The sequence below is a fragment of the Haliotis rufescens genome, unplaced genomic scaffold (genome assembly GCF_023055435.1).
Source record: "Haliotis rufescens isolate VD_foot unplaced genomic scaffold, xgHalRufe1.0.p SCAF_8, whole genome shotgun sequence".
Classification (NCBI taxonomy): Eukaryota; Metazoa; Mollusca; class Gastropoda; order Lepetellida; family Haliotidae; genus Haliotis; species Haliotis rufescens.
Window position 1 is genome coordinate 47,836,711 of NW_025964372.1, and position 21,202 is coordinate 47,857,912.

Consider the following 21,202-nt stretch of genomic DNA (forward strand, 5'->3'; position numbering starts at 1 on the left):
TCACATAAGTAATAAAACTTCCATGAAAGAATTCTCTGGTCCTTGGTCAGGGCCACGATTGGGTGATCCAGGACGACCGTCTATATTACATGCATCATCATGCATCAAGAATATGAATCATGCATACAGGTCATGTCACTCGTCACACAAAGTAACCGGCCTGACTTCATGCATACATGAGAGATTACACACACATGTTTAACGAGGCAAGGCCGTTTTCGAAGCTGATCATGTATTAAGCAGTCAAATGTAGGGGACCCAAGGCTTGGCGGGGAGGCTTTCTACTTGTGTCGAGTGTTGGTGTATTTGATATCAGAAGACATTCGGGTGAGATTGTATGTATTATCCAATATTGTTCTCAATTATTTAGGGAAAAACATTTGACATTTTTCATGATCGTTGTGTCATTTGAGACCAAGTTCAAATTATAGACGCGGATCACGCGAAATGTGTTTATAAATTTAAAACACCAACGCCAGAGGGTAATCAGTCCCGATTATCCGCTAAAACAAACTCCATTGTGTGTGTGTGTGTGTGTGTGTGGGGGGGGGGGGTTGAGGGTGAAAATTATGTGCATGGACGACCGTAAATCATGATGACACCAGGGCCCGCTTGCACAATGCGATCTTAACCCTAAGACTATTGTCTTAGCGCTAAGATTGCTCTGTGCAAGTGGGCCCTGGTGCCCATGAAAAGGGCAAGCGTGCACTTCTCTAATCCGACTGATACGTTTGCGGGCTAGATATTGAGTGAGTGAGTATTGTTTTACGCCAATTTTAGCAATATTCCAGCGGGGAACACCAGAAATAGGCTTCACACATTGTACCCATGTGGGAAATAGAACCCGGGTCTTCGGCGTCGCGCGAACGCTTTAACCACTAGGCTACCCCACCGCCCCGCCAAGACATTGTGTGCCAGTGCTGATACGCCAATTGAAGCGTGAATTAGGCAATTAAATATAGATAAAATAATGATTTGGTGAATTCAACAGATATTGTCCAAAGTCTCCCGTCCCTATGACGCGAAGACTGACTCGTGGTGGGGAGGGTTAGTGATATCCCACGTCAACTTATCGGTGCAAATACTCTGATATTTACTCAATATGCACATATCACTTTTCAGTGTTGATTGGCTTATTGTGAACCCTGAACTTTACTGGGCTACTTTCGTAACATTCATTCGTTCATAATTCGATCAAGGACACCGTTTAACCTGGATAAAAGTGAAAATGCAACCAAACAAAGAAAAACAAACTAAATTACCTTAATTACCAATTTTATTATCTAATGCCTCTAGCACTTTAGCAGAAAACCAATATCATATTTTAAATATGCATATGCAGCTGATCACCTATGTCGCTGAATGAACGTGTAGCAGTTCACAAGGTTCAGGATGACCGAGGTATTTGGGACGAAGCTACATAGTAGGACTGTTTCCCCTCAACACATATTACCAGTTACAAAACTACAAGGTTAGAAACCAATTTCTTCCCTAAACTGTTCTGGAGATCACTGAAGAGCAACACGTGCTGTTCACTGCCGTAATGGTGGTCGCAGCCGGAAAGCCAGCTAGCGCCGAGCTCAAGATACTTAGTTGAAATTTCAATATACAAAGTTGAAATACCAAGCTGAATTTTTATAGTTAACACGTCCCATTTTAATTCTGGAAACCCAAAAGTCCAAAAACTCTACGGTCTTTGCCCAGTCTCGGTCAAAGGTATTTACAAAATTAAGCATGCTGTTTTCATGGGAACATACCAAGGAAGTAAAAATGAAAACAAAATTGTTCAAAAACTCATTATTTACACTATGTCCCATTCGACAGTCTACAACACACGAATAACTGTCAAACAAGTTTTGGTACCCCTTGTGTTAAGGCAAGTTATTTAGTTCAATAAATTTGTACTAAAATCCTTTTCAATTTGTTTTCACCATTTTCCCTATTCCATTCCATGCATGTTTATTTTGCTACATCTTATTGCTCATGTTCGCAAGTGTTATAAACACTTTAATGTTTCTCCTTCCTAATCTAACGTTAAAACATTTCAGGTCATTACCATCATCTAATACACAAGAGATGATACCAAGACATATTCGGTTTTATGGTCTACGCGGTCTTACAATTGATTTTATTAGTCTTTAAATCTCATGTCTAGTACATATTTTCAAAAACAGGGCTGTTAGCTGATATAAGGAATGAAACATCCAGTTGAATTCCCAGTTGACGTACTTACTTTAAAAAAAATCAAATATGAGGACTGTATACGACATACGTTAGTCTCTTAACGACGTTTCTACCATTAATATTTTGAATAAGCCGTTAATATGCCAGTTGTGACAGGGATGATGGTATGGTAGCTGTAGCAGACAGATTGACAGTCGTTGTTACGTGCGTCACTAGCTAGGTAATTAGTACGGCATTGACCTTGTTGATTGTTACTATACTTAATTCAAACTCCTTCCACACTGACACCGCATCAAATATATTTGTGTACCGATTACATAACTCTTACGGACAGGGTGGGGTGGTAGTTCATCGGACGACACTGTGTATATTAAGCGGGTCCTTTGATATCTCCTCCAAACATACTTTTATTGAATGACCCATTTAACGATGATACACATCTCGTTGAATATATCAAGGCACTAATTCATCTTTCATAAACTTTTTTTTGTCTTTGTGCTTAATATATCCACATATCAACGAAAATATGTAATACATGTATCCACACAAAAAATATACATATACAGGCTAGGTATTTGCCCACAGCAACTGTTTATTTACGCGTGGTGTGGTAGATCGTAAGCGACCGAGAGCAGGTATTGCAGAATCACCTGTAAATAATGCCGACACTGTATAAGATACAACGTACTAATGAGAATGTGAGAATTATCAGAAGAAGGCTGTTTTTTTCTGAACTGTTACCATTTTCTTACCAAAAGTGACAATGCATTTAAAAGTTGCTTTAGTGTCATAATATTCACTCAAGTTTTCCTCAGTTGCCTGTAAACATAATTCCCATTTGTCAGTTCAACACCGCATATAATTAAATAGTTATTTCGAGATTTCGTTAGAATGTGAGATATTCAGCCAGACGTTATGCAATGAAAGACGAATCGGGTTTTTTCCCCATTTAAATACGCGCACGTGTACCTGTATATTGCATACCTAGTGTCACTTAATTTCCCAGTGTGATGTATCAACGAGACATAAATGGGAAATGAAAAAGAAACTAACTAAACTTTAATTCGTTGGAAAATAACGCCAATGAATTGTTGTACACGCGCATGAATTCGTATGATAAACTGTCAAAACCTTTTGAGAGGTAAGGCCGGGTTCATTAAAGATCGTTGCAATATGTAAAAAAGGTGAAATTTGTAAAACTTCTGTAAAGGAAACCTCTAACCTAAGGCCCTTTTTAAATAGTAATGTAATGATATAATATAAAGTATATTTCACATGATACAGTATACTTTGTACACAAGTAGTTAATTCTTTAAAGGGACTGACGAAAACATGGGCGAAATATTTTAATAACGCCATAAATTAGTTGAAGTAAGTTTGAATGAGTTGAATCATGTGTCATGCTTATGACACCTTTATGTATTTGCGAAACTAAAACTGTTGAGCAAGGGAAAATATTCTCGCCCATGGGCGAAATATTTCAATATCGCTATAAAATCATTGAATTAAGTTAAAATGAGTTGAATTTTGTGTCATGATACTTGAAAGATATACATATATGTATTTGCGAAAAAAAACATGAGTTTTGAGTAAAGGAAAATATTCTCGCCCATGGGCCAAACCTTTTTCTCGCCCATGGGCGAAATATTTCAATATCGCTATAAAATCGTTGAATTAAGTTAAAATGAGTTTAATTTTGTGTCATGATACTTGAAAGAAATACATTTATGCATTTGCGAAACAAAAACATGAGTTTTATGTAAGGGAACATATGTGTCTCGGGCTGATATGTGTGTCTCGGGCTGATATGTGTGTCTCAGGCTGATATGTGTTTCTCGGGCTGATATGTGTGTCTCGGGCTGATATGTGTGTCTCAGGCTGATATGTGTTTCTCGGGCTGATATGTGTGTCTCGGGCTGATATGTGTGTCTCGGGTTTATATGTGTGTCTCGGGTTGATATGTGTGTCTCGGGTTGATATGGCGTATGATATGAAAAATGCCATATGATAACCTTATTAACATATACCATAACATAAAATGTTAAATGTATCTATTTGCAAAGGACTACAAAAGATTTTCCCCTTGTTTGGAAGTTATTGCCACAGTAAAGCAAGCTGAACAGACGCGCAGACGACGCACTAAGGGACGTAACTCTAATTCCTTACCACCCGGGCTGATATCGTTCGCCCATTGACAAGCCATAAAGGGTTTGGTTTTTACACCCCCTGTGATATGACTGTCTCCATATCGGCTCTATCGCACATGAAAAATGACTCATATCATTGAAGATACATTAAAGGTCGTTATTTAATGCCACGACTGTTTGCAATGTTTTGTTTGTTTGCTTGTTTCTTGTTTAACGCCGCACTCAGCAATATTCAAGCAATATGACGGCGGTCTGTAAATAATCGAACCTGGACCAGACAATCCAGTGATTGATATCATGATCCTCGATCCACGCAACTGGAATACGATGACATATATCAACCAATCTCAGCGAGCCTGACCACCCGATCCCGTTAGTCGCCTCTTACGACAAGCACGAGGCAAGGGAATAAATATGAAAGTCCAGTTTCCACCCTTGCCGAACTTGGCTGGAATTCCTGGGCTCGATCGTTGCGCCACCAGTGGTTATTATGAGTTATGTCCCTTCTGAGCCTTTCCTATGGACCAATCCGATTCCTTCACTTGCATTTTTTTCAAACAAAATGACGGCGCCTAGTCCAGACGATCTGATCGATAATCAAGATCTATATTGTGATAAAACGGGTCTAACATCGCGAAGAGCATCAAATCACGCGAGCCAATTGATTAAAAACATGAAAAGGTTTGGAAAATATCTGTTGACAACGAGTTGGCGGTGCACATGCTTTGCAAATCCTGCAATTGACCGAAATCTGCATGACAGTATACGAACCGGATTTCGATCTCGTTACGAGATTTCGATTTGAGTATGCATAGACTTGTTAGTCCAGCCAAAATGTAACTCCATAATACCAGCCTAGTTCGGCAAGGGTGGAAACTGGACTTTTAAAGTCAGTTAACTCTCTTGCCTCGGGAAGATGGGTTTTAGCAATAATACAACCCCACTCTGCTGCCTCATCGCCTAGCATTATCAGATTTCGCTCAAACATATATAAGTGATTAGGTTATTGAGTTGGGCTTCACGTGTTTCAGGGCAATATTTCAGCAATATACTGTCTAGACTTGGCAGATCGTCGTGCTCCAGTATGACCGTACACAAGGATAAAAAATTCAGGACTGCAACATAACTGAACATGAGGGGAATGGAGGGGGCTCAATCCTAATTTTGGGTGTGATCAGTAGAGCTGGAAGAACCGATCTTCATGTCCAATAGCGGGGCACGATGACAGGTGTGCGTTTTGGGGATGACATTATGGATGTGGTGCAATCGGACAGGACTTCGTGCCATGGACGATAATGCACGACCTCATCGTGCCAGATTCGTTGATGTCTACTTAGAGCAGGAGACCATTGTCCACATGGAGTGGTCAGCCCGGTCAACTCTATCGAACACATGTATAGTGAGGTGCAGATCGCCCTCTCACGACATCCTGTCCTTTCGGCAACTCAATAGCTTTTACTGACGAGTGGAACAATCTTCCTTTGCCATCCAAACATTTATTGCGAGCAAGCGACGACGACAGGCTGTGATCATCACGTGGATCACATACGCGATACTGAGAGGTGTTTTTGTGGACAATGAATTTGCTTTCGTGATGATTTGACTTTTCAGTTTTGGTCAGATACTCTCATTTTAACGGGTGGTCTGACTAATTATAAGTCACATGTTGTTTGTTGGCATTGTGTGGCACATGGACGTTTATTCATTAAACATGTCTTCATGCAATATTGTCTTTGGTTATTCAACGGATGCACACAATTACGAATTACCCTTTGAAGTGGTGATCATTTGCAAACTTTGAGTTTGATAAGTTAGGCGTCAATTAGATACGGTTAAAGCAATACAAAGAATTCGAACATTACACGGAGCTGGAGCTGTACCGTTACGCATCTCCCCTAGCATACCGCTACATTTGAAGCACAAGCCAGTCGCCAAGATTGTGTTCATAAAAAAAATGCGCAACCGATTCGTAAAATTATCTATCAACTAGGTATTGTAGGCCACATCTGTGACCAAGAGTTGTCTCTTTACCTGTGTTTCCTTTTCTTCAGGCATTAATATATTCACAGTGTATATGCATCATGGCTGTCAACGTTCCTGGATTAATCTCTGTTGCGGCGTTCTACCTCCTCATCCTTATTATCGGCATCTACGCCGGAAGGAAGAGCACCAAGTCAAAGAGTCTGACAGAGCTCTTTCTCGCAGACAGAAACATAGGAACTGCGGTGTCTCTCTTCACCATCACAGGTAACATGGGCAATGTGCTGTCTCTCTTTACTATCAAGGTAACATTGTCACTGTGCTGTCTCTCTTTACTATCAAGGTAAAATAAGCAGTGTGCTGTCTCTCTTTACGATTAAGGTAACATGGGCAGTGTGCTGTCTCCCTTTTACTATCAAGGTAACAGGGTCACTATGCTGTCTCTCTTTACTATCAAGGTAACATAGGCACTGTGCTGTCTCTCTTTACTATCAAGGTAACATTGTCACTGTGCTGTCTCTCTTTACTATCGGGGTAACCTGGGCAGTGTGCTGTCTCTCTTTATTATCAAGGTAACATTGGCATTTTGGTCGCTCTCTTTATTATCACAGGTAACATGGACACTGTGCTGTCTATCTTAAGTATCACAGGTAACATGGGAAGTTTGCTGTCTCTCTTTACTATCAAGATAACATGGACAGTGTGCTGTCTCTCTTTTCTATCAAGATAACATGGGCACTGTACTGTCTCTCTTTACTATCAAGGAAACATTGGCATTGTGGTGGCTCTCTTTATTATCACAGGTAAAATAGGCACTGTGATGTCTCTCTATATTATCACAGGTAACATAGGCACTGCGATGTCTCTCTATATTATCACAGGTAACATAGGCACTGCGATGTCTCTCTTCACTATAACAGGTAACATAGGCACTGAGGGGTCCTATTATCATAGGTATCACAGACACTGGTGTCTCTCTTTATTTTTATTATAACAGGTAATATAGGCACTGTGATGTCTCTCTTTACAACAACAGGTAACAAAGGCACTGTGATGTCTCTCTTTACAACAACAGGTAACAAAGGCACTGTGATGTCTCTCTTTACCATAACAGGTAACATGGGCACTGTGATGTCTCTCTTTACTATAACAGGTAACATAGGCACGGTGATGTCTCTCTTTACCATAACAGGTAACATGGGCACTGTGATGTCTCTCTTTACTATAACAGGTAACATAGGCACGGTGATGTCTCTCTTTACTATAACAGGTAACATAGGCACTGTGATGTCTCTCTTTACTATAATAGGTAACATAGGCACTGTGATGTCTCTCTTTACTATAATAGGTAACATAGGCACTGTGATGTCTCTCTTTACTATAACAGGTAACATAGGCACTGTGATGTCTCTCTTTACTATAATAGGTAACATAGGCACTGTGATGTCTCTCTTTACCATAACAGGTAACATAGGCACTGTGATGTCTCTCTTTACTATAATAGGTAACATAGGCACTGTGATGTCTCTCTTTACTATAATAGGTAACATAGGCACTGTGATGTCTCTCTTTACTATAACAGGTAACATAGGCACTGTGATGTCTCTCTTTACTATAATAGGTAACATAGGCACTGTGATGTCTCTCTTTACCATAACAGGTAACATAGGCACTGTGATGTCTCTCTTTACTATAATAGGTAACATAGGCACTGTGATGTCTCTCTTTACTATAATAGGTAACATAGGCACTGTGATGTCTCTCTTTACTATAATAGGTAACATAGGCACTTTACCAGAGAAGGTAACACGAGCAAGTACCTTTATTATAACAGGTGGACTAACGTATGATTTGTTTGTTTATTTGTTGTTTAACGCCACACGCAGCAACATTCAAACTATATGACGACGATCTGTAAATAATCGAGTCTGTACCAGACAATTCAGTGATTGATATCATGAGCATCGATCCACGCAATTGGGATCGATGACATGCATCAACCAAGTCAGCGAGCCTGACCACCCAATCCCGTTAGTCGCCTCTTACGACAAGCATAGACGCCTTGTACGGAAAGCATGGGTTGCTAAAGACCTATTCTACCCCGGAACCTTCACGGGTCACCCAACGTATGAACCTTTATATACTCACACGCAAAAGAAACGCAAGTCGAGTATGCAGTATACATGATATTTATTTTCAACAGTAAAGACAAGAAATACTGATAGGGCAAGATTGACAAAAATTTGACTGAAGACAGTTTAATGGATTAAAAGGCAGATGACATAATTGTTTTTGTTTTCAAATGTAAAAGGCTTACACAGTTTCGGGTCAATACCCAAAATGTCGGTCAATACCTGGTGTGACCACCATTAGCATTGATCACTGCCACACATCTCCTGTACATTGAGTGGATCAGACGATTTGTGAAGGCCCTAGGGATCCCCCTGCACACATCCAGAGCAGCTGTGCGTAGTTCATCGGCAGTTGTAGGGACTGGGGGCACATTGTGCGGACGCCTTTGAACCTCATCCCACAAGTGATCGATGGGGTTCATATCTGGGCTGAGGGCTGGCCACGGCAGAACACGGATGTTGTGTTGTTGCAGAAAGGCCATGGTAGCACTGGCAACATGGGGACGAGCGTTGTCCTGCTGGAAAATGTGTTGTTGATGTTGTGCAAAAAATGGAACAAAGTGGGGTCTGATCACTTGGTCGATATACCGCTGAGCAGTGACGCCGTGTCCCCGACCTTGACCAACATTCAGAAAGCACATGGGTCCAAGTCTCTCATTAAGTCCAATCCCTGCCCATATCATGACGCTAGGTCCCCCCATGGATCCCTTTCCACAACGTTTCTGTCAGCAAAACGATCACCTCGACGCCGCCAAATTCTGACTCTTCCGTCTGCATGGGAGACACAAAAGCGATTTTCATCAGAGAAGATGACACACCTCCACTGACGATGACGCCAATTGTGAAAACCCTGTGCCCACTGAAGTCGTGCTTGTCGATGGAGAACAGGACGACGTGCTGGTCGGCGACATCAGAGGTTGTTGGAACAGAGACGTCGGATCACAGTGTCCCGGCTAATGTGTCGTTTATGTGTTCCTATGGTCTGTCGAGCACTTTCACTTGCAGTTAGGAACGGATGTCGCTGGTGTTGACGGGTAATCTGCCGATCTTGTCGAGGTGTGGTGAACCTAGGTCGACCGCTCCGAGGAATGTCATCTGTGGTCTGTGTAGCATTATATCGATGCAGGAGACGGTAAATTTGTGGTTATGTTAACGTTGAAATGACGGGCAACATCTGGGACAGACTCTACAGCTTCCAAACGTCTCTGAATTTGAGTAAGGCGTGGCATTGTTGACCAAGGAGTGGTAGGTCCAAGAATCGGCCATTGTTTTATACCCACTACAGTTCGTGACAGTTCGTGCATTTTCGATTTCGCGAGAAATGGGTGCATGATACCCACATATTCATTGAAATGGTGCGTTTTGGCGATTCGTTTTTTATGTTGCGTTTTTACTCGGGGCTTCCAAAATGCAACCAAAAATATTGATAACACCACTAGGCTTCACTACATGCTAAAACTCGTATCAATTTATGTTTCCGTGTTTGTTACCTATTTGCTTAAAACCACTTACGTTTCGTTTGCGTGTGAGTATATATTCTTGTTGACATGATTTGTGTTTCGATGTAACTTCAGCTACCTGGGTCGGAGGTGGGTACATCAACGGCACTGCTGAGATAATATCACTGCAGGGATTAGCATGGACCCAGGCTCCATTCGGGTATTCAGCCTCTCTTATGATCTGTAAGTATGTACACGAACGGGCCTATGCAAATTTGTAGAGTGTTTGACAATGAAACAATTTGTTAGGTCACCACCGAGATGGTTTTGTCCCGTCATTCAAGCGTTGGCTCGTCACCCCTCAAACATTGGCTCCATTCACCAGATTGGTATTCTCTGCAAAGAAGTGTGGGATCATGAAATATGAATGTTATTATCGGTCGTCATTAAAAGATGAGCTTTGAAAAAGGATTGGCCGAAATAGAACCGTTCGGAACCAAAACCTAACGCCCCAACACACCCAAAACATTGCACGAGGACCCTGCAGTTTCTCCCTGTACGTGGGTAGTTGGTATTTGTTTATTACTTCGATAAAAGGTCGGCAAATCGCCATAAGTATTACTGATTTTCATTATCCAGAGAGACACGCAAGCTCCCTCCTCTTGCTTCAATGCAGTATCTTGGATCAGATTGGGAATGCATTGTCTGCAACGTGATGAATACCTCAGAGCTAGTCGCATGCTTCAAACTGGTAGAATTCAGCGATATCGAGCCAGTCTGTTCAATGTGTCTTAGTCTGTGATTTGCAGACATTGGAACAGGTTTCTGCAGACACAAATTCTAAATGATCGGCCCCGCACAGTGCGCCCAAGGTTAACAACGTAAGTCCAGAAACAATTAAACAGAAACAAATTGCTGTACAGTTTCTGGCCGGACGATTAGAAACCGTTATCATGTCGACACATTTTAACCAGGCGCCAATGGTGTTTTAGGGCGTAGAAACTGGGGTAATTGCCGATGGTCTCGAGTGAACCTTTTGGACGAGTCCAGAACTCCATATTCAATCTGGACTTTTTGGAGAATGGGCGTAGACGTGCCTTCATGCGGTCTTCGTAAGGCAATATACAGATTAGGGGATGGGTCTGTAATGATCGAGGGCGGGATCACTGCATAATCATAGTCAAAGTTCAAGGGCATTTGTCATGGCTATAGGTTAGCATCCCTGAAGCGCCATTGTGACTAGAACATGTCCCTTGACGTTGGTTACAGAATTTTGATAATAGAACTGTCTGTTCTCTCCTTAACATATTCTGCCAACTTAATTGTCTGTTCGGTTCTTCCCTATTGGTGACACATGCTGACTGTTTTCGAGCGGCTGCTTAGCCAGTAGCTATCGACTTGGTGTTCATATGCACAAGCAACCGCTGGTTATCCTGTGGATTAACCACCATCCAGCAAGTTATATTAAGAACACGGTGGTCATTAGTTTGGATCTATTATAAATGTTTCCAAAATGTGTTCATTCGCTAAGTTTGAGATGTAATATCACACAAAAACAGCTTGAGTTATATAATAAATGAAACTTTTAACAATGGATGTCAAATACCCTGTTTGTCTAATATCGTGACTTGCTTACAACTGATATTTGAACTTATTTGAATTATTAGGCGTTCCGCTGGGTTAAATGTCTAAGGGCTGTGTCAGCTCTGATTTTGAGTTATGATGCTCTTCTACCAATTCTAGCCACGCCACTCGATTAATTAAAGAGGGTACTTAACAACCACTATTAAATCATGATAGCCTACGGAGATACCATGCAACAGTTTAACATGAATACCCCACACCTCGACACACAGACCTCCAAGAGGATTATCAATTACCATGTATCATTAGTGTACTCATTTATCAATATGTCTATCAGTGTCAGTGTATATATGTATCACATTGTCACTTACTATGTATTAGTATGTTGGAGTTAAAACAAGGTAATTTGGCCAAGAAGTTTTACTTAAGCTTCAGGTATATCGGTGATCTGATATCGTTAAATAACCATGAAATAGCCAATTCCCTTCCACCAATTCACCCACCTGAACTAGAAACAAAGGAGACCAGTAAGACCACCTCATCTGTTGCATATTTAGATCTATATATAAAGCTCTCCACAAGACTGTATGACAAGAGGGATGACTTCAACGTTCCAAATAGTCAACATTCCCTTCATGTCGATCAATATTCCTGCAGCTCCAGCCTTTGGTGTTTACATTTCGCAACTTTTGAGATACAAGCGAGCATTCAGTTCTACCAAGATTTCAAAGAGCCTCACACGACTCTTGGTCAGTAGTTGTTTGATAAAAATTACAACATTCAAGGCCTCAGTGAAGCTTTCCAAGCGTTTTATGGTAGACATGTGGAGGACAAATTTGACACATAAGTAACAAAAATGTTGTCCGATGCAATTCCCTACATTGTCTTGTACCATATATTTCAGGTGAACAATTCACTTGCCTTTGCATGTTTTTGTGATAGTGGTACTGGTAGGGTGGGATACGCTCACCTTTTCGCGAACACCTGGTACAATTACTATTTGATAGTGATTAAAAAAATTGTGAATATGAACCGGGATTTGTCTCTTTTGTATATCTATGTATCAGTACATCTACGCCCCGGGCGGTGATACTCTATTTACTGGTAGTACTGTATCATGTATCCACGTATTGTTGTGTTTAGGTGGCTACTTCTTCTGCCCTAAGATGAGACGTGCCAAATACGTGACGATGTTTGATCCCTTCCAGGACAGATACGGCACACGTGTCGGTGCACTCATGTGCATTCCACAGTTCATTGCAGATCTCTTATGGACAGCAGCCATTCTCTCAGCGCTGGGTAAGTCAAGCATTCCACAGACCAGTGCCGGTGTATGTTTTCCCTCAAATCAACACTAAACCGACCATAGAATAATGTGTAGATATGCTAAGTATTCAAGTGATCAGGAGTGACAATTTAGCTCGTTTTAGGAGGGAAGGCCGATGTGACTGACGCTGGTTCTAGATGTTTACCACTTTGGTGAAGCGAGCTTGTGCAAAATTAATTGGTAATATCAACTCGTTATGGGACACGGGGGGTAGTCGTCTCAGGCGCCACAACTCGCTGTGCAGAGTTGCGTCCCTTGGGCACGCCAGAAACCTTTGATTGTGGGTCGAATTCTGGTTTGACACGATTGTGTTTGTACGTCAGTAAGCACCATACCCGTGCTCCTGGGTTTCACCAAAGTGGTGCAGGTCTTGACAAACCAACAAACATCACCAGATTTGAACTCACAATCATATGTTTCTGGTGTGCCAAAGGGATGCAACTCTATGTAGCGAATTGTGTCGCCATAGACGGATAGGGCAACCCGTCACCCCTCTCCAGAATAGAAACATCATTACTTATCTACAATCCTGGATCTGGATGAGACAATGTACATCGATATCATTGTATCCGTAGTCATCGCCGTCCTTTTGTCAATGAGCGCGAGCATGAGACTAACAGTCAAAAGTTGGAAGCACAAGCAGCAAGAATCTGGTATTTGAACCTCAGCGAATTGTGGCGCCTTAGACCTCCGTGCCACCTGTGCTGTTGATACCTATTTTGAACATTTGTGTTATATTAATCGCACAGCTCCTGGAGTGCAGACATGTCTTACTCGTTTCAAACATAAATTTTTAATTTTGATCTGCTGAACAGGCGCAACCGTACATATCATCCTGGACCTGGACGAGACCATGTCCATCATTGTGTCTGCAGTCATCGCCGTCCTGTACACCTTTGTGGGTGGACTGTGGTCAGTTGCCTGCACCGACGTTGTCCAGCTCATCTGTCTGGCCGTGGGCCTGGTAAGTGGACATGTGACATGGAGATACATTTTTATCTAGAAACAGTTACCAGGTATCAGGTGACATGGACATACGTGTCGTCTACAAACAGTGACCAGCTAACAGGTGACATGGAGATACATTTGTCTAGAAGCAGTTACCAGGTAGCAGGTGACATGGACATATGTGTCGTCTACAAACAGTGACCAGCCAACAGGTGACATGGAGATACATTTGTCTAGAAGCAGTTACCAGGTAGCAGGTGACATGGACATACGTGTCGTCTACAAACAGTGACCAGCCAACAGGTGACATGGAGATACATTTGTCTAGAAACAGTTACCAGGTAGCAGGTGACATGGAGATACATTTTGTCCAGTAGCAGTGACCAGGCGACAGTTCGTATGTCTAAAATCCCATCCACATGCATATTCTTATTCTTGTCAGTATTTATGCAGGGGATTTTTCCCTTGTTCGTATACCCTTTTCCTGAGCTTGTCCAAAAAAAGACATAGCACACAAGAAGTGTGGACCATATCTATGCATCTTTGAAAAAAGTGGCCTGTTCATGAGAACTGATGTTCACATGAAAAGCGTGCATGTAAATTGGGCTTGTCGTCACATGAATGTTGATATGATAAACTAGGTGTTCACAAAGACATTTAATCTTAACCTCAGAAGCCCGTGATAAACCAACCCCGCTACGACTCATCCTTATGACACATCTTTTATGTTCCGTTAAATGATAAGCCAATTCATCAGTAAAGAATAACAGCTAATCGCCACACGTCCATTGATAATATTGAACCCCCCTGGTCGTACCAGCAATTTTAACGTTCTTAAGTAAGTGTGTTGTAAAGCTCTGTCACTGTGACTGGTGATAAAATGTGATAAAATTATTAAAAAAATCTGTTTGTTGCAACCAAACACCAAAAGATGAAACCCTAGGTCATTTCGGACAAACATACTCATCATGTGTCTTTTTGAGGGCCCTGCTTGTTTGTATGGCGGTCAGAGGCAACATGAGGTCACACAAACCGAATGAAGTTATGCATACACACTTCGAGGCGCCAAATCGGGATATAAATCATAAGAATTGATTTTGGCATGGCAGGATTGCAACTGTGAGGTGTTAGGCAACAGACACACACTTCCATTTTTATGTAAACTGTGCGAAAGGCGGGTGATCTGAGTATTGCAGGACATGCTTACCCTCTTCGCATCATCATCAATGCAATTGAGATGACATGCATCCCCCAAGTCAACGAGACTATCCACACGTTCCCGTTAGTCGCATTTTACGACAAGAATGTGTTGCTGAAGACCAATTCCAACCCGGATCTTATAGGATACCTGTATCATTCAAACACGGACTCGTTTTCACAGCGTCACGTTGCATGACATGTAACATCTCTTGCATTTTCTTACAGATAATAGCTGCTCCATTCGCCATGACTCACCCGTCCGTTGACCTCACCAGTGTTCAGGACAAATGGCAAGGGGAGATAATTCCTGGACAGATAGGAATTTTTATAGATCTCTACTGCATGATCACCCTTGGTGGTACAACGTGGCAGGTGAGTTATTCAAACAGAAGACTGATTAATTTGATCCATTATTAATCCCCGCCACAAAGTCTGGGGCGGGGATATAGGAACAGAGTTTGTCCTTTCATCCGTCCGCCCGTCTTTCCGATTCTCAATGGGGAATCTTTTCCTCAAAAACTATTTAAGTTGAGAAATGAAATTTTACACACTGATGTTACTTGTAACGATCTCAAATATGTTCTTAAAGTTGTGTTTTAAATGTATTTTTACAGAGTTATGGCCTTTTCTCCATGCTTTACAACTTAGTGCATACTGCATGAGGTGAAGGTGAAATTGAGTTTAACGTCGCGTCCAAGATTATTGCACTTATATAGCGACGTGCATGCACGTGTATGTGTGTGTGTGGCTGCTTGTACTAGTCCGGACTGATGCCGATTTATAGTGCTAGCTCACTGAGATACCATGCCGCAGTTTAACATGAATACCCCACTCAGACACAGTATACTGACTCCGAGCCGACCAGTCCTTGTTTTAGCCCCTTAATGCCGAGCGCCAGACAGGGTAACAACAAGTACAATCTTTTAACGTCTTTTTGTATGACGCGGCCCGGGATCGAACCCTGGACCTTCCGCTCTCCGGGCGGACGCTCTACCACAAGACCACGGAGGCGGTCGCATACTGCATGAAAGGGGACAAGTTTTCTCAGAAACTTCTTATTAACATTACTTCTATACAGTGATATTTTTTTCTGTTGTTTTTTATGCCAGAAAGTGCCTAATAAAATAGATGCCCTGTCACATGTACGGCCTGCTATATGTCCTCGCCACTTGAAATATAATCACGAAATATTTTTAACCTCTCTAAGTCACTTTACTGCCAATCTCTACCCGTTGTAAACATGTGATCAAATCTCAATAAATGTTGTTTATGACAAGCAAAATGGATGTTTCTTATAAAGCGCACGTTACAATTTTTGTCATTACTGTCAGTTATATTTATTTTCGCCTAAATGGCTTGTTTTCATTTATTAGCACACAAGCAGTGATCTTGTTAATAATCGCGATATTTCGTTTTTCCATTTGAAGTGCGGAGGACTATAACAAAATACTTAAGCGTATAATACATGGCAAACCTGAAAAGACAACCTTCAGAGTGAGGTGAAAGAGAAATTATTACACTGATACTGCCTTTTGTGAGGAAGGGGTGCATTTTGTGATCGCCATTTTAGGAGGCTTACCAGCGAGCACTTGCGTGTCGGACCCCCGAGCAGGCCAGGTCGTCCACCATGATTGCTGGCATCTTCTGTCTGCTGTTGTCTGTGCCCCCTGCCGTTATTGGAATAGCCGGAGCCGCAGCTGGTATGCTGGTATTTTTCAAAATAATCTACCTGCTTTTCAATACACCTTCATGTCGATAATGAAGCTTTTCAATTCCAGTCAGGAAGATGTTTTCTGAAGCCATCCTGAAAAACCCATTCATGGCAGCTTTGAGGTCCTCGTTGTCATCATAGTGCTTTCTACGAAGGTGTTCTTTCGGTTAAGGAAACAGGTGGAAATCACTTGGTGCCAGGTCTGGCGAGTATGGAGGGCGAGGAAGCTCTTTGAACCCACATTGTCGCACTGCAGAGGTGGGAAAAGAGTCATTGTCATGAAGTAGAAGAACTCCAGCAGTCATCATTCCTAGATGCTTTTCTTTGATAGAATCTCTCAGGCGATGAAGCAAATCAATGTAGTAGTCACCGGTAATCATCTTTTGACTTTCTAAGTAATCAACAAGGATCACACCCTTTTCATCCCAGAATACAGTGGCCATAACTTTCTTCACTGATCTCGAAGACTTGTATTTCTTTGGTGCTGGAGAAGTGGAATGATGCCATTCCAAGGACAATCTCAGTTCTTTTTTTTCTTTAAGAACAGAATTTAGAAACTTGGCACCCAACGAGCAGATATCTTATTCTAATGAATCTAATGATCATGAATATTAGTTTCTAAGCATCCATGACTTAGACCTGTGTCTTCCTTCCTCAAGTTCAGTAATGGTAATACGTCTATCTGACAGTGTATGTTTTCCATCTCCTTGATTGAATCTTGGTTGAGCGTCGTCCAGAGGTCATCATCAATGCTTGTTCTCCGAGCCTTAAACATAGCTGCCTAACTTTTAACAGTGGAATGGCTAGGGCACTTATCCCCATATACTTGTGACATGCGGTTATAAATTTTTTTGGGGGGTACTTTTCTCTAAAGTAAAAAAACTTGATGTCTGCTCGGTACTCGGTTCTTTTCCATTTCTGTGTCCGTTTGGACCCTATCACGTTTCACAACTATTAATCTACCATCGAGCATGCTCTTTCCAAACAATTTCAAAGAGCGACATATTAGTCTTACTCAGAAATTTCTTGATCAAGTTTACAACAATCAAGGCCTCAGTAAAGATTTAAAAAGAAGTTATATGGTAGACACGTGGAGGAAATATCCTAGGTTGACGCATCAGTGACAAAAATTCGGTCCGATGCAATTCCCTATTTTGTCTTGTACACGTGTGTTTTCAGAGGAACAATAGATATGCTTTGCGTGTATTTGTGATGGGTCCCACCGGTGGGGCAGGATACCCTCACATTTTCGCGATCAACTTCGTCACTATTCGATATTGATTCATGAACTCAAGCTCATGTTATGGTCGAAAATGTGCTTTTGGCAGAGATTTTATATAAATATAGAAAGGGTTTTATCTCTTTTATTTTAATTTTCAAACTGTGTATAGTTCCTTTTGCCCCTCAGTTTATAATATCAACAATCGATATTAGATTAACAAGTTTGTGACTGGCAGGCTTTTCCAGAAACAACGACACTTACTCATGGTATGATAGAATAGGATACTATTTATGGTCTCTCTAGATCAGTCGAATTACACATCATTCAATAGATATGGTGGGCTTGGGTCCCCAAGGTTTAACAATCTTATAATAATTAGATTTATTCATACTGCAGATTGGAACGCCACATCCTACACGGGGGAAGTCCCTATCCCCCCAAACCAGATGGGAATGATCCTGCCCCTGTCCCTCCAGTATCTCTGCCCCCTCCCCGTCGCCATCGTTGGTCTGGGTGCCGTCTCCGCTGCGGTCATGTCCTCAACAGACTCCAGCGTTCTCGTCACATCGTCCGTCTTTACCAAGAACATCTACAAGACTCTTATTCGCACACGGGTAAGCTTTAAGGTTCTTGTGTAGGTTACTTACAATAAGATACATGCGCTGTAATTGGAACTGTATATCATTATGGTTAATAAATCATATAGCTGAGTTTCATTGAATTAGGACATGATGAATTGAGCGCATCAATGTTTATATTTGCTATTAAATTCACACAGTGATATGAAACGAGAGTACAACTTGTGGGTACAGAACTATTCATGGTGCAGCCACGCAATTAATAATGAAACAGTTTTATTTTTTTAATATCCAAAAATGTTTTGTTATTATCGTACTCAAGATTTTGGTGTAGGTTTTGGTTGCTGTCGTGTACTCATTTATTTGTTACTCAGTAAAGAGGTAACAGCTAGGTCACACGCCACTGAAGTCCCGGATATGATCTGACTGAGTCGAACAATGAGAAACAGACTTGTCGCATCCCATTATGTATGTAAAGATGTTTGTTGTACTTAATGAATGCTGTTCCAGGCTTCTCCTCGGGAAATGATCTGGGTGATGCGAGTGACCATCATTGTGGCCGGAGCATTAGCCACCATACTGGCCATTGTGGGGAGAAGCGTCTACAGTCTGTTTGTCCTATCCTCGGACCTGATGTACGTCATCCTCTTCCCCCAGTTCGTCAGCGTTCTCTTCACCAACTCCGCCAATGCCTACGGGTCTCTGGTTGGCTTTATCACAGGGTTTGCACTCCGGATATTAGCCGGGGAACCCCTCATCCACCTCCCCACCTGTATACCCTTCCCGTTCTACACGGAGACTGATGGCCAGAGGTTTCCTTACAGGACCCTCATCTGTCTTATCACGTTTGCTGTAATATACAGCGTGTCTCGGTTGGCTGATGTGTTGTTTGACAGGGAAATTCTGCCCTCAAAATACGATGTTTTGAGACGATCGAAAGACATACAGAGGGATGAGGCTGCGGAAGCTGAGGAAATGCTTGACAAGGGAACTGTAATTGACAAGGAACCTATACTTGACAAGGGAAATAACTTCTAGCGAGGCAGATGTGTTTAGTTTAAAGTATCCTAAGGGAGCTTGCAAATCTATTCCACCAAATCACAATAATGCTTTTGGTAATTTCAAACTGTTATCCCCGCAAATTACATTGGAAATACATTTTTTCAGAAATTAATAAAGCAATTTTCTGCAGATTCGCATGTATTAAGCAATATGTTTATAATCATATTATAGTAATCTTCAATTCAAATAGAATAAAAAAAACATCGCGATGATTAATTAACGAAGATAGCTGCAGGTGTGCTAATACTTATCAAGTAAAAACAAGCAATTCCGCCTGTAAGGAATATTACTTGCAGTGACAAATATTGCTAAGTGGTCTTTTCAAGAAATATTCATTTTGCTATTGATAAACATCATCATTGAGTTTTCATCACAATCCGATTATGTCCTGTGATGCGGGTACATGTACTGGGTGGGATATTTCACAAATGTACGAGATCACACCTTTGGTAGGGCTAGAGGGTGGGGGTGGGTTGCTTGTGGGAGGTAGGCTTGCGGCCATTAGGGTTGGGGATCTTACTGATAGATGGGGAGCAAGTTATGATGATATCAATGCCTGCTTGGTGCTTAAGTAATCTGCTAATATGAAGAGCATATGATCCTGATGTGGGCGGACTCTGGTCGGTTTGTGTTTGCTCTGGAGTATGGTGGAGTCCTCTTGACTGTTGAGATTTGTGAAAACATGCTGAAGATGTTCATGGTCAAGGTCACGGTTGCTAGAGCAGATGTGGATGACTCTCTTGGTGTCAACAATTCACGAGCCATCAAATTCAGTTTGATGCAGTCCAAATCCTCTCAACCGACAAGTCCAAATCCTGTCAACCAACAATGTAGGACTTCACAATCAGAACCAATAGAAATCCGTCGTCACTAACCTCAAATCAATAGTGATCAAGGGTATTACATTTTGTCTGCTTGTGAAGATCTAATCAAGCAACTAACCTTTCTAATTAGCTTCCAATCAGCTTGTCAGAACTTTTTAAATCATTTTAATCGTTACTGTAAACCTGGCTTCGTTACCCGTGTGCTATTTGTTATTCTTACTGTACACGTGGCTACAGACAATTATGTGTGTGCTACTTCTTATTTATTACCTAGTTAATGTTTATCTGCTGTTTATCCCAACTTCTTATGCATATATAACTCTCTTCACTTGGTTGCAGACCAAGAAATTACACCAAAGCGTCGCCATATGCAATAACCCAGAAGTTGTTATCCATAAATTGTATGTTTACTTGTTTTCTTATTCAGTCTAATTTCACTCCTGCGAGAGAAATATGTGACAGAAAACTGATAACAAAGAGGGGGATGTGTGTTGCACAATTTTTTAGGTACAAATGAGCACGCACTTTCTACCAAGATTTCAAAGACGAACGAGGAGGTGTTACACCCCTCTGATTTGGGGTGCTAAAAAGATATAAAAAACCCAAGAAAAACTTGCATTTCGTTTCTGCATTCAACATTGCGTCACAGACAGACGTTCCATGACGTCATCACATCATATGACAGGTGAACACAAACAAATGGCAGTGGAACAGTCCTCTGTCGCTAGTAAGATACATAGTACAAAGTCTATAAGCTCAGCAGTAAAGGCCAAATATTGAAATAGACCACACTGAAACCGCTGTGGACAGGTTTATATTATTTCTACTTATTCTATCATAAGCCATTATTGAATATCATGTCAC

At 41.5% G+C, this 21,202-nt stretch overlaps 1 protein-coding gene across 1 annotated transcript; it reads left to right on the forward strand.

The window, feature by feature from the left end:
- The first annotated feature begins 229 nt into the window (after positions 1-229).
- Positions 230-19,647, forward strand: LOC124152756 (high affinity choline transporter 1-like). Its single transcript, XM_046525802.2, has 9 exons — positions 230-327; positions 6,383-6,578; positions 10,018-10,125; positions 12,610-12,765; positions 13,609-13,757; positions 15,167-15,313; positions 16,512-16,641; positions 18,271-18,488; positions 18,963-19,647. The coding sequence occupies exons 2-9, from the start codon at positions 6,413-6,415 to the stop codon at positions 19,488-19,490; spliced, it is 1,602 nt and encodes a 533-aa protein (XP_046381758.2). The 5' UTR covers positions 230-327; positions 6,383-6,412; the 3' UTR covers positions 19,491-19,647.
- The last annotated feature ends 1,555 nt before the right edge of the window (positions 19,648-21,202 follow it).